The sequence below is a fragment of the Equus asinus genome, chromosome 6 (assembly GCF_041296235.1).
Source record: "Equus asinus isolate D_3611 breed Donkey chromosome 6, EquAss-T2T_v2, whole genome shotgun sequence".
Classification (NCBI taxonomy): domain Eukaryota; kingdom Metazoa; phylum Chordata; class Mammalia; order Perissodactyla; family Equidae; genus Equus; species Equus asinus.
The window spans coordinates 56,454,393-56,467,157 of record NC_091795.1 but is presented as its reverse complement, the minus strand read 5'-3'; the positions used below and the strand labels follow the sequence as shown (position 1 = coordinate 56,467,157).

Sequence of the window (12,765 nt, the reverse complement as noted above, 5' to 3'; positions counted from 1 at the left end):
CTCCTCATTCAGAAATGTCTCCATGTGACCCACAAAGCAGTAGAAAACATTGCTCACGTAGCACCGTCAGGCCAAGATTAGTTTTACAGACACCTCTTGAGAGAATGTTGTCCATATCCCACTCTTGTGAGAGAAGAGGCAGGAACAAAATCTTTCACCTCTAGAACTGTGTATTATGATCCATGGATCAGAGAATTGGAATGACTCAGAGTAGAACAAGGTTCTCCAAAGCAAGTTTTGTGTGTAAGGCAGGATGAATAAAATTAGTTTCTAGAAATTTTATTACAGAACTCCCATTCTTAAGTATCACTTCTTCTCTTGGGAGCAAAGATACTGGTTATGTTAATCATTTGAAAATCCCAGGTATTCAGATACTAGGAAATAAATGGATGAAACTCAAAGAGATTAAAAATGTATTTTTAACATTATGATCATCGTCCTTGGGTGTGGAGGGAAGAGACATTTTAAATTATGAAATTTTAGTTCTTCTCATGAGTATTATTAAAGACACAGTCACATGTCCAGGCATAAAGCACATATGCAAATTTCTCCATCTTTTCATTTGGTTTGTTTGATAGTAAAGTCATGAATAATAACAGTGTTCTTTGTGGATTCTTCTGTAGGTGGAAGATGCTGTGCCTTCTCCCCTGATGGGAAAGCCTTAGCAGTTGGCCTGAATGATGGGAGTTTCCTGGTTGTAAATGCTGACACTGTTGAAGACATGGTCTCCTTCCATCACAGAAAAGAAATGATCTCTGATATTAAATTTTCAAAAGGTGAAAATGACAGTAAAAACTTTAAAAAATGTATTGGGACAAAAAGTTACAAGAGGGGACTGTTTAAAATATTTCCTTGATCTTCTCCCCATTTTAAAACGCCAAGTTCCTGGTAGTAAATTCCCCTATAAAATGTTTTGGTGTTAACTGCACATTTTTCTTTATAGATACAGGAAAATACCTTGCTGTGGCATCCCATGATAACTTTGTGGATATTTACAACGTGCTTACAAGCAAAAGGGTTGGCATCTGTAAAGGTGCTTCAAGTTATATCACACATATTGACTGGGACTCTAGAGGTAAAGTATGTTGTGGCTTTTAAAATATCATTTTCATTTTAAATAAAGTCAACGTCCATTCCTATATTGTTTCCAGAGAGGATGGCAATTGAGTTTCAGAGAAAGATGGGGGAACTCACAACAGTATAAATGGCTGTAATTTTACAACCCAGAGGCAGCTGCTGTTAACATTTTAAGTATTTTTTCCACCTTTTAAAATTATTATTATTGTTATTGTTATTATTACTGTAATTATTATTAATTCAAGCCATTGAATTTCAAGACCATTGAAGAATATGATGCCTTCTGTTACCATAGCAAGCTACCACCTCACCTTTGGGTTTGGTGTGCTGTGTCCTTGCCTTATGTCTCCTCCTACTTTCTCTTCTCCTACCAATGCTTCACTTCCTGGAGAGCTGCCCAAGGAGTCTCAAGCAATTTTCATCCTTCAGCAGAGAGAGAAGCTACATTCAGCTCTCCTAAAGTTTCTCTGCTCTCCAAAACTCCCAACCTACCCCAACCTCCTTCAAGTCATACCCGCAAACACCATGGGGATATGTCTATTTATTTATTTAACAAATCTAGCTTCTACCATATGCAAAGTCTTAAGCCAGAAAATGTAGAGGATCCAGAGTTAATTTAGTGAGGGAGACATTCTTGTACCTGAATAATACAAGAGTAGAAACTGGGCCGTAAGAAATGGTGAGTCACAGGGGAAGTGGTGAGAGGGGTTCAGAATGAGCCAAGTCAGCATTAGGCACCCAGGGTAGAGCATCAGTGCTTATAGGGTGGGTCCCTATCCCAGAGACGTTGCTGATGTTACCGTTTGGGGCAGGTGTTTAGGAGTGGGCAGGGTCCCAGCTTTCAAAGAAGTTTTAGTCCCCTGTGGTAGAAAAGCACCAAGGTCAATGATGTGCTCTGAGGACAGAGCTCCCAGGGGAATCTGTGGAGCTTCAGAAGAGTGACCTTTAAGATGATCTTGAAAGATAAGCAGAAATTCACCAGATGGCGAAGTCTAAGAGAGCATTCCAGATAAAAGGAAGATGGTGTGCTAAGATGTGAAGGTGGGAAGAACAGGGGGACTTAAGAAATAGTGAATGATGCTGAGTGGCTGACATCTCCAGGAGTGGGGAATGCAGAGAGGCAGATGGAGACAGAACGTAAGGAACATTTACATCAAGCTAAGAGCTTTAACCCTGAACTTTATCCTGCAGACATTAGGTAACTCTGAGAGATTTAGGGGGGGCATTCCCTACCTTGTCTACTGGGGGAGGGGGAGTGAACCTGGAGTTGGAAAGCAACTAAAATGAACTACGAGAAAGAGGTGATGAGGGCCTCAACCAAAAAGAGGTTATTTCAGAGATGCCAGAATATTTTATTTCAAGTATTTCTTGAAGTAGTGGCTATAGACTGATCCTTCTTCCAGACAGGCATTTATTTGTAACTCCACCTGCTGCCCTGGAATTTGGACTTTATTTAAGCTTTATAACCTGCCTGTGTATTATATAGTGCAATATATGGGAAGAAAGCTTGCCATTTATTGTAGGAGGTGCAAGTCCCATCAAGGGCAAAGGGGGATCACATGAGTCCCTCTCACTTTCCCGTGCAGGCTATGCCAGACACGGTGCTGAGGGCTTGGACTGGCATTTGTGATCGGGCAGGACACCAGCTGCCTGAGACTCATCTAGGAACCTGTGAGGCTGAGGGGGTCGATGGAAGCAGCTGCTTCTCAACCCCCTTTGAATTCTCTGCTTTATTGTTTAAAAAAAAAAAGAAAGCAGTGATTTCCCCCTATTTATTCTTGGCTAACATCACTGGATATGCCTTTTTGGGAGAAAGATTTAGAACAATCAGGGCCAGCCTCATGTATACATAGAATAGAGCACAGTAAGTTTTATTTAGAATCACACGCACGCGCGCACACACTGACACACAATACCTGAAACAACATGTGAAATCCCACCAGTACGATGACCATTGAGGCGTTAAACCCAATTATTACTTACATATTAGGGGGTAAAGAGGTAAGAGAAAGTGGGACATACGAAGAGTAAGTTTTTGTTGGGAGGATTTCTTTAAAAGTATTATTATTATTATTATTATTATTATTATTTTAAAGCTTGGCACCTGAGCTAACATCTGTTGCCAGTCTTCTTTTTTTTCTTTTTTTCCTTCCTCGTCTCCCCAAAGCCCCCCAGTACACAGTTGTATATTCTAGTTGTGAGCGCCTCTGGTTGTGGCATGTGGGACGCCGCCTCAGCATGGCCTGATGAACGGTGCCATGTCCGCGCCCAGGATCCGAACTGGCAAAACCCCGGCCCCCAAAGCCTAGCGCACGAACTTAACCACTCGACCATGAGGCCGGCCCCTAAAATTATTTTTAATTGTGGTGAAATATACATAACAAAATTTACCATCTTAACCAGCTTTAAGTATACAGGTCGGTGATATTAAGTACATTCACATTGTTGTGCGACCATCACCACCATCCATCTCTAGAACTCTTTTCTCCTGTGTAAAACTGAAACTCTATACCGTTAAATAATAATTCCCCTTCCCCCCTCCCCCAGCCCCTGGCACCCATCATTCTTCTTTATGCCTCTGTGAATTTGACTACTCTAGTTACTTCATATAAGTGGAATCAATAGTATCTGTCTTTTTGTAAATGGATTATTTCACTTAACATAATGTCCTCAAGGTTCACCCATGTTGTAGCATGTGACAGAATTTCCTTTTTTTTAAGGTTGAATAATGTTCTATTATATGTATATACCACATTTTGTTTATGCATTCGTCCTTTGATGAGTACTTGGGTTGCTTCCACATTTTAGCTATTGTGAATAATGCTGCTATGAACATGGTTGTACAGTTCTTTTGGGTATATACCCAGAAGTGGGATTGCTGGATCAAATGATAATTCCATTTTTAATTTTCTGAGGAACCGCCATACTGTCTTCCACAGAAGCTGCACCATTTTACATTCCCACCAAGAGTGCACCAGGGTTCCGACTTCTCCATGTCCTCACCAGCACTTGTTATTTTCTGGTGGGGTTTTTTTTTTGATAGTAGCTATCAAAATGGATGTGAGATGGTATCTTATTTTAGTTTAATTTGCATTTTGAGAGGATTGTTATTATTTTTTTATTCTGCAAATGTGTAGGCCCTGTGTTGGAAGCTAGGGATATAAAGAGGAGTATGTCCAAGATGGAAAGAACAAGATCTTGGCCAGGATCAGTGGGTTGCCCCATGGAGGGGCCTGGGTGAATGTCTATATAAAGGCCCTCAATGTGGAGGCATTACTTTGTGCGGAAAGAGGCAAACATCACCAATTCCACAATTCTGGGCAAAGCCAGCCTCTGTGGTCCAACCAGAGCTAAGGGTGATGGAAAAGGCACTGGGAGTAAGGAGGCCAACGTCTTTGAAAAGCCACCTTACCTCTCATTCTGTGTGGCCCCTTCAGTCAGATGAGAGGGTCAGACCAAATGGTTTCCATGGACTGAGAGAATAGAATACTTTGATTTTCAGGGAAGAATTATACCGTCTTGAGAATAAGAGCACATGTGCCCATGAATCTTCCCTGGTTTAACTCCAATTTCGTTGCCATGAGACATGTGTCATATTGATATTCTTGTGCTTCTGATAACCCAGTTCCCTGCCCTCAAGAATGTGCCATGCTAACTCAAGACCAGCCTAGCTTTTCACAGCAGGGCCTCAAGGGTCTGGCAAGGATAGAGAGCAGAATTTAGGAGCAAGGGTGGATTTCATTCCTTTGATCCTGTCAGAAATAGTGAACGCATTATCTTGTCGAAAATAGTGAATGCATCTGCCAGAGCCAGCTGGTTCGTCACGGGTGGGGAGTGGTGCAGCCTCTAGCCGCTGCAGCCTTTTGTGTCCATGGCAACCACAAGTCCTAGGAAAACCAAAAAGTGCATCATTGGGCTTTTGCAGGAACATCAGCTACCCCTGAATGAAAGCTCCTGTACAGAATGCTTGAGAAAGAAAGAAAATACATGGAGAGAGATAGAACATGGAAGGATATTTTCTAGCTGCTATTGTTCATTTCCAGCAATGTCAAGACTTTAAGATCTTTTACCAATTAACAGTTTTAGCCATGAGAGGACGTTTCATTCCCATTTTCTGTTTGGTAAATTTGGTACCAATATTGGAATTGTTCTAACTTATAAATTATACAGCAACTGGGACGATTTTGTGGGTTATAAAGCTCTGTGCACCTGCAAGATGTGTGATTTATTATACCTGCTTAGTAATGAGGACATCTGTCTCTTTCAATTCTCTTATTCTGTGTGAGTAGACATTTCTGGTGAATAAAAATGTGAAGATTCTGAAAGTGTAGGGTTACTGTTATTCAGGGGCAAATTATACAGGGATTATGCACACTTTTTACTTTTTGCTTCTGCCCCTGCCCTCAGAATGGTTCAGTGGTTATATATTACAGAGCAGCAGCCAGAAGAAAAAAGGGAATGGTGACCTAAATATTTCCCCTGTGCTTAAAAAGAAGACAGTGTAATAACAGCAGTAAAGAAAATTTGGTGGAAAAAACACACTCACAATTCCACCTCCCTAACACAGGATAGTTGGGTTTTTAAAAATTTCTTCACATCCTTGGTTGCAAAGAACAGAAACCCACTCAAACCAGCTTAAATTTAAAAATAATAATAAAGGATGAGTTTATTAAAAAGATGCAGGGATATCTCATAGAATCTAAGAGCAGGAAGCAACATCTCCCAAGGAACTGGCTTTAGGAAAGAACTGGAAAATGCCTAGAAACCAAGCAGCCCTTCCTCTCCCCTCGTCTCCCGCTCGGAGGTGGCTCGTCTCAGTGTCCACGGCTCTCCTGGGCCTGGTGTCTGCTTTTGGCCCCTCTCTCTGCACAAGCAAGCTTTCCCTAATTTATTTGCACATGGCCAAGTCTCCATTGCCCCCAAAATACCACCCTCAGTCTCAAAGTCCACATCTACTCCCAGCTGGGCACCCCCTGATTGAGCCTCCCAGATTCCAATTTCCCAGAAGAGAGAATTTGCTTGCCCAGCCCAGGCTCCAACCTAGCCCCTCCTGGGTCAGCACCCACCTTCAGAGCACAAACATAACTGCAGGGTCCCAGCCCTTGGTGAGGACAGTTTTCAGCGAAGGGGCATGGGTGTATGTACCTACAGGTGTCCACAGGGCTGCACAGCACTTCTGGTGCGTGTTTATTGTGGTTAGATTTTCTCATATTTTTGCGATCATAAAGTACCTCACTTAGATATTTTAATAGTTTTGGGGTGTTTTTTTTTAAATAAAGTATGATCTTTGAAACTATGGTGTAAAGTAAGTTGTTGGAATTATCTGAGAATTGCAATCCTTTGATTTCTCTAGGATCTCATGGGCCAAAATCCTCTAAAATTAGCCACATTCAGAGAATGTTTTCATTGACCCCTTTAATCCTTTTTGCAGATCCTTTGTCATTTGCAGACACTCTTGAGAATCCTAAAAATATGCTTTGCAAATATAGTTGGTTCATTGGAAATATATTGATCACTCATTTTCTTATGACGTTAAATAACCAAAGGTAGTTTAACTCAGTTTTTTCTTTTCTCATTAGTGTATTATCAACCATAAAGTCAGGAAAAGGGGCCCATTTCAGAGAAAACATTTTCAAATCCACTTGCTCCTCACAGCTGAGGCAAAACCCCCTCATCACCATGTTATAACTCAACAAATTAGAAATGATTAAGATTATCAGTTAAGAAATGAGAGAATCTTTTTTCTAATAGGCTACTTAGAAATAGACCTGTGACTCCTGAAGGTTAGACACGCCAGATTTCAGACCTGGGGTGCCCACCTAAATGTTAAAGAACATGATACAAACCATAAATTTCTTATTTTGGTATTATTTTTCCAAGAAGGACATTTCAAGACTACTAGGTGTACATAGTTATGGGGAAAAAAAAGAGAGGAGGAAGAAATGTTATTATGTATATACACACTGAATTATTTACAGATGAAATATTAGGGTGTCTGAGATTTGCTTCAAAATAATCTTGGATGAGGGAATGAGTGGAGATTCATGAAACAGTGTTGACCATGTGCCAATGACTGTTGAAGCTAGGCATTGGGTACATAAGTGTTCTTTATAGTATTCTTGTTTCCATATGTGTTTGCAATTTTCCATAGTTAAAAAATGCTGAAAAAAATACTGGGAAGTATATATTTTGAGTCATTTAAATTTCAAGTCATAAAGGATTACTGATGTGGTAGGAGAAGGATTAGGAAATCTAATCTTTTCAACATTTATCAAAATGAATCCAAGACTATAATTTTACATCAGACAAAGACTGTTTTTGCTCAACATTTTGTTTTTAGGAAAGTCTTGGATTTCTTTACAAAATTTCAAGTAAGATGGGGGAAGGGAAATGAGCTGTTTCTAAACTTTAAAGGGCAAATTTAGAATTAGACCTGAATAAATACAAATACTTGCAACAAGGTTCTCACTTCCAATGCCATAATTCTTGCCAAAGCAATTTGCTTTTACTACATCTCTGTGCCAGAAGGCAACAGGGAAAAAGAGCAAAAAATAGATTGTGCCGGGCTTTGGAAAAATAGCTATTTTCAGTGCAACAGAGTAAAACGTAACAAGCTTGATTCTTCTATTTTTTAAAAATGTTCAAGGTCAGATTTTATTGAAAAAATCATTGCTTTGGGCTTTATACCATGCTGTGTAACTGCCTTTACATGCACTTCTGGGTAGTTCAATATATATTTACACAATTTATGAGACTTTGATTAAAATAAATCAAAATATTTGCGATCATGCTTATCACTTTATAATAAAAAGATAAATGCAGAGTTTAATTGTCTCTCTACTCCATTCTGTCATAATAGGAAAATTATTACAAGTAAATTCGGGTGCCAAAGAACAACTCTTTTTTGAAGCTCCAAGAGGCAAACGACATATAATAAGACCCTCGGAGGTAACAATCATACACAAAGCTTTTTAAAAAATATTTCGTAAAGATTTAATATATGCGTTTTAATAAAACCTATCAATTCCTATGCACTCGTGTGGGTTACATTTAGAGTACCTTTAACCTTGATCCTTTCTCAAATCTAATTGCTTAATCTGGTCTACTTTCTGAAAACGTACGGATTTACTATATCACTGATGTAACAATATGCAGTTGGGATTCTGCTTAATTTTTCTCTGCCCAAAGACAATGCTTAAGCTAACAATTTGGATCCTCTATATTACTTTTCCATTGGACATGATGTGTTTTATGCAAAGCTTTTTATGAACATAAGTTTTGAAACATACTTTCTCAATGTTTACTATTTGTAATAATAAACAGCATCTTCTGCAACAAGACAAATTATTTTTCAAAACAAACTATTCCCAACCTGACCATCCTAATGTATCAAACTGTTTCTATTTTTGTGTTTTCCTCATGTCCTTAGCCACATACGTAATTTTTTCATTGCTGAAATCAAAGCCTAGATAGATTCAAAATTTTTGAATTTATCATCTACGGCCTTCCTGCAAGTTCAGTGGTATAGTTCTTTCGTGAAATGACCCTGATGGCGAAAACGTCGTTGTCTGATTGAGCACTAAGAATGTCCCCTTAGTCCCGGGAGACAATCTGACTCATTTGTTTGCTATGTAACCTTTGATGAAAAAGAAATATTACTTCCTTTGAGGAAAAGTGGGTGAGAGTATGCCGCTGAGGGCCAAGCACCTGCCTCCCTCTAGCTTCAGTTTGCCCAGGGTTGTAAAGTGCTCCCAGAGATATTTGCACATGTGCACAGTCATAACGTTTTCATTGTTTCTAGAGGAAGTATATGCATAGTGCTTAAGACTCATGAGTTGTTTTAGATGATGGCATTTTATTAATGGAAACTGTTTACTGATCAATTGATCTCACTCCTCAATTCCACTTTATTTATCTCTGATCAGTCCTCTTTTTAACTTTTTTAAACAGAAAAACGTTTATAGCCTTGAGTAAGGGATATCTTAATATGTCAATCATTCACTGAACATCTGTTGAAGGTGCCGGGCACGTCACATACCTGTGTTTTAATCCTCACAACAGTCTTGCATAGTAGTTGTCAGTCTCATTTTACAGATAAGGAAATAAAGGATCCAGGAGAGTAAGAGGCCCGTGGAACTGTGGTCCCAGTCTAGAGGGGTCCATGGGTCACTCACTGCCTAGACCACGCAGCCTCTTGCATTTCTCTTGTGTATTTAAGTATCATTTTATGTCACTTCACCTGTATTTTCCCATCCTGTTCTAGTGCCCCAAAGTAAACATACTAAAATAAAGTACAGTTCAACCAAATGATGGAGGGGGATGCGACCAGCTTGGGACAGATGAGCAATTATTACTTAGAAGAATACATGTAAGAGGGAAATTCGTGTTATAAGTCTTCCCGCAATGCCAGGCTCTGGCTCTGCAGAGTTAATCTGTCACTCTGCGGTGCACATTTGTTATCCAGAGGCTCGTCTCTGGTGCTCTTGGCTGGGGGCTCCCTCCAGCTGATGTCTCCTGGTCCTGGCCTCCCTGGTACTGCCACTACTGAGAGCACCGAAAAGGTAGCTCATTGTTTTAATCACCAGTATTATCAGGCCCTTCAATAGAGTATGAAGGATTTTGAAAATCTCCTTTTCAAGAAGAAAAAAAAATTTTTTTAAGAAACAGCCATAGTGAAAGTAATCAAAGCTTGTCTAGCAAATTGTTAAGTATGACAAATATTAAAATGTCCACTTAAACCCATCTGATGCAGCGTGGTGCAGTTAAAGCTGCTCTGTATTAGGAGGCTGACTCTCTGGGGCTCCACCTCCCCTCCACCTCCTCAGCCAGCTATGATGGAAGGGACTAACCTCTCTGTGGGCTCCAGTTGCCTCCTCTGAAAAATGATGATGATAATGACATCTCTGCCTGAGGAATGTGCTATGGAAGAGACCCCTTGAGGGCTTTCCTTCCATCTAAGTTCTTGGGTTTTTAGCAAGTATGTTTACCCTGTTTAGGTTGTGTGGATTACAGGGGTCATTCTTACTGCTCCATTTTAAATGCAGTTTCTGTAGCTTCCAACTAGTTAGACCTTTGCTTCCTCTAAAGAGCACAGCGTCCAGACCTGGCCAAGGGTATTCTGTTGGGGTGACTGAAGGTGAGCAACACCAGCTTACTCCTCTTTCCTGCCCCAATAAGGAGGCCAGGAAAGGGGCCTCGCAGGGAGCTGGTAGTGGGGATGGACAAGGAGGGTCTCAGAAGTGGAATCTGGAACCTAGAAGGCAGTCAGTGGCCAGAAAGCCTGCTTGTAGAACCAGCAGGGGTAGTTCCCTGCTTGTCTTCCTGTGAAGGTCATAAGGAGTTAGAGAGACTCCACCTGTACCTCAGAAATCTGAGGGAATTGCTGGGGAACTGCCTCCTGTCACCTCAGTCTGTGGCCCTGCCTGAGGCAGCCCGGGTCACCAGGGCCAGCTGCAGCTTTTTGGTTCCAGTTCTGCATGTGTCCAGAAGAAAGAGAGAACATTAAATGAAAAGAAATTTGAGTGACTAAAACCAAAATCCTGGCTGCATCTTTATCTTGTCCTTTCTCTTCTAAGCACTGACAGCAAGCAGAAAACAGAAATGGAGGCGAGGTGCCTTAACAATATGCAAAGCAGTTTCCACATCCAAACGGAGCCGTCTGGCCTTTAATTTTAGCTACAATTCTCTCATGATTTTTTTACACCCTCTTAAATAGTGCTGTAAAACGCTTATCTCAAGAAACTGTCATGCTAAGATGTACTAGCAGATCTTGAATGAAAGTAAATGAGATCAAATCCCCCAGGACAGTCTAATACACCGAGTTCTTGTTTTTGTTTATTATTGTTTTATTAATAAAAAGGAGAGAAAAGCCTCGATTTTATCAGGATTTGACCTATACAAATTGAAAATCTTCTGTCCAGGAATTTTAAAGGATAATATGTTTTAAAGGATAATATGTATCTTCATGGCTACACAATATGAGCAGCTCTTCAGATTTTTGAGATAGTCTCTAGGGAGCATAAAGGATATTAAGCTAGCTGCAGGATCTTGTTACTCTTTCCTCCAAAGAAGCAGTCCTTAAAAAGAAAAGTTATATCTTGTAACTTCTTAAAATGTTTGCTAAATGACCAGCCCTATTGATCAGTCTAGCTCAGTGGTTTCATTTGGGAGCAATTTTTCCTTCTCCCTCAGGGACATCTGGCAATATCTGGGGACAACTTGGGGAGGCGATGCTACTGGCAACTGGTGGATGGAGGACAGGGATGCTGCTGAACATAGTACCATGCACAGGACAGCCTCTGACAACAAAGAATTATGTAGCCAGAAATGTCAATAGTGCTGAGGTTCAGAAATCGTGATCTAGCTTATGGTTTTTACAATGATAAATATCTAGGTAAGAAGTGAGAACTTGTATTATTGTCAGATTTCTACAACTCCAAAATGTTCATTTTATCTAGAGAAAAATACATGGCTATTTGTCTGCAGTGTTGCTTTATGAAGACAATGCATATACCACTTGAAAAATGTAACTTAGAACTTGTGCACCTGAGCGCACAACACCAATGCCTGATGTTGGCAAAGTCATCATGAAGAACCACTCAGCCTCAATTGTTTCTTTTAAGTAAAACAAAAAGATCTCTAGGCTGTGCAAAAATATATTAATTTTCTTTCCTTCTTTTTAAGATTGAGAAGATAGACTGGGACACGTGGACCTGTGTCCTGGGGCCCACCTGTGAGGGAATCTGGCCAGCACATAGCGATGTGACTGATGTAAATGCTGCCAGTCTTACCAAAGACTGTTCCCTCTTAGCCACTGGAGATGATTTTGGTTTCGTTAAGCTTTTTTCATATCCTGTCAAGGTAATGTTCATGTTTATCCTGTACTTGCTCAGTCTCATTAATAACCCAAAATCTATCTGTTGTATCTAAGTGGATTTCTAAATATCAAAGGCATAAGCAATCAATAATGTTATCTACAGTATCATTGTTATTTATGCTATGTAAAAACCTTCATTACATTATGTTTACTAATTTGAGTCAGATTCCCGTGGCATAGAATTCCTCCTCGAAAGGCCTTCAGTGGTCATCAAATCCAACATCTCACAAATTGCAAAGTATGAATTTTCTTTACGTCTTGGACCCGTGCCTTTCTAACATGTGCTAGCATACTTCCAGAGATGGAGAACTCACTACCTCACAAAGCAGCCCAATTCATTTTTAAATAGCTCAAATTGTTAAAATGTTTTGCTCTATATTGAGCTGAAATTTTTTTCTCTTTAGCCAAAGTTCTGCCTTCTGAATTATAGCTGAATAACTCCAATCCTCTCACAGTCTTCATATATAGGAAGATTGTGTTTGACTCCCTGAAGTTTCATTTTCTCCAGACTAAACATCTCCAGTTCCTTCAGCTAGTTCCCATATGACATGGTTTCCAGCTGCCCCCTCCCTGTAAGCACACTCTACTTTATCAATTCCATTCTAAACTATCTCATCTAAAACTGAATTCAGTGCTTCAGGTGTCATCTGACCAGCTCTTGGTATAGTGGGGCTCCTACCTTCTTGTTCTGCTTTTCTGTTTGTGTTAAACTGAACTAAAGCATCAACTCTTTTGGCTGCAACACTACACAATTGAATCATAGATACCGTTCCCAAGATGTTCAGGTTATCCCCCATCTTGTGCTTGTAAAA

The 12,765-nt window shown here is 40.1% G+C and overlaps 1 protein-coding gene across 2 annotated transcripts in view; it reads left to right on the top strand.

Moving 5' to 3' along the window:
- Positions 1–12,765, top strand: part of EML6 (EMAP like 6) — a 252,161-nt gene that overhangs the window by 186,204 nt on the left and 53,192 nt on the right. For both annotated transcript variants that reach the window (XM_070512098.1, XM_070512097.1), the window contains exons 22-25: positions 624–776; positions 944–1,075; positions 7,937–8,025; positions 11,761–11,937. In XM_070512098.1, the coding sequence (XP_070368199.1) occupies positions 624–776; positions 944–1,075; positions 7,937–8,025; positions 11,761–11,937 (551 nt within the window). The remainder of the gene's footprint in view (positions 1–623; positions 777–943; positions 1,076–7,936; positions 8,026–11,760; positions 11,938–12,765) is intronic.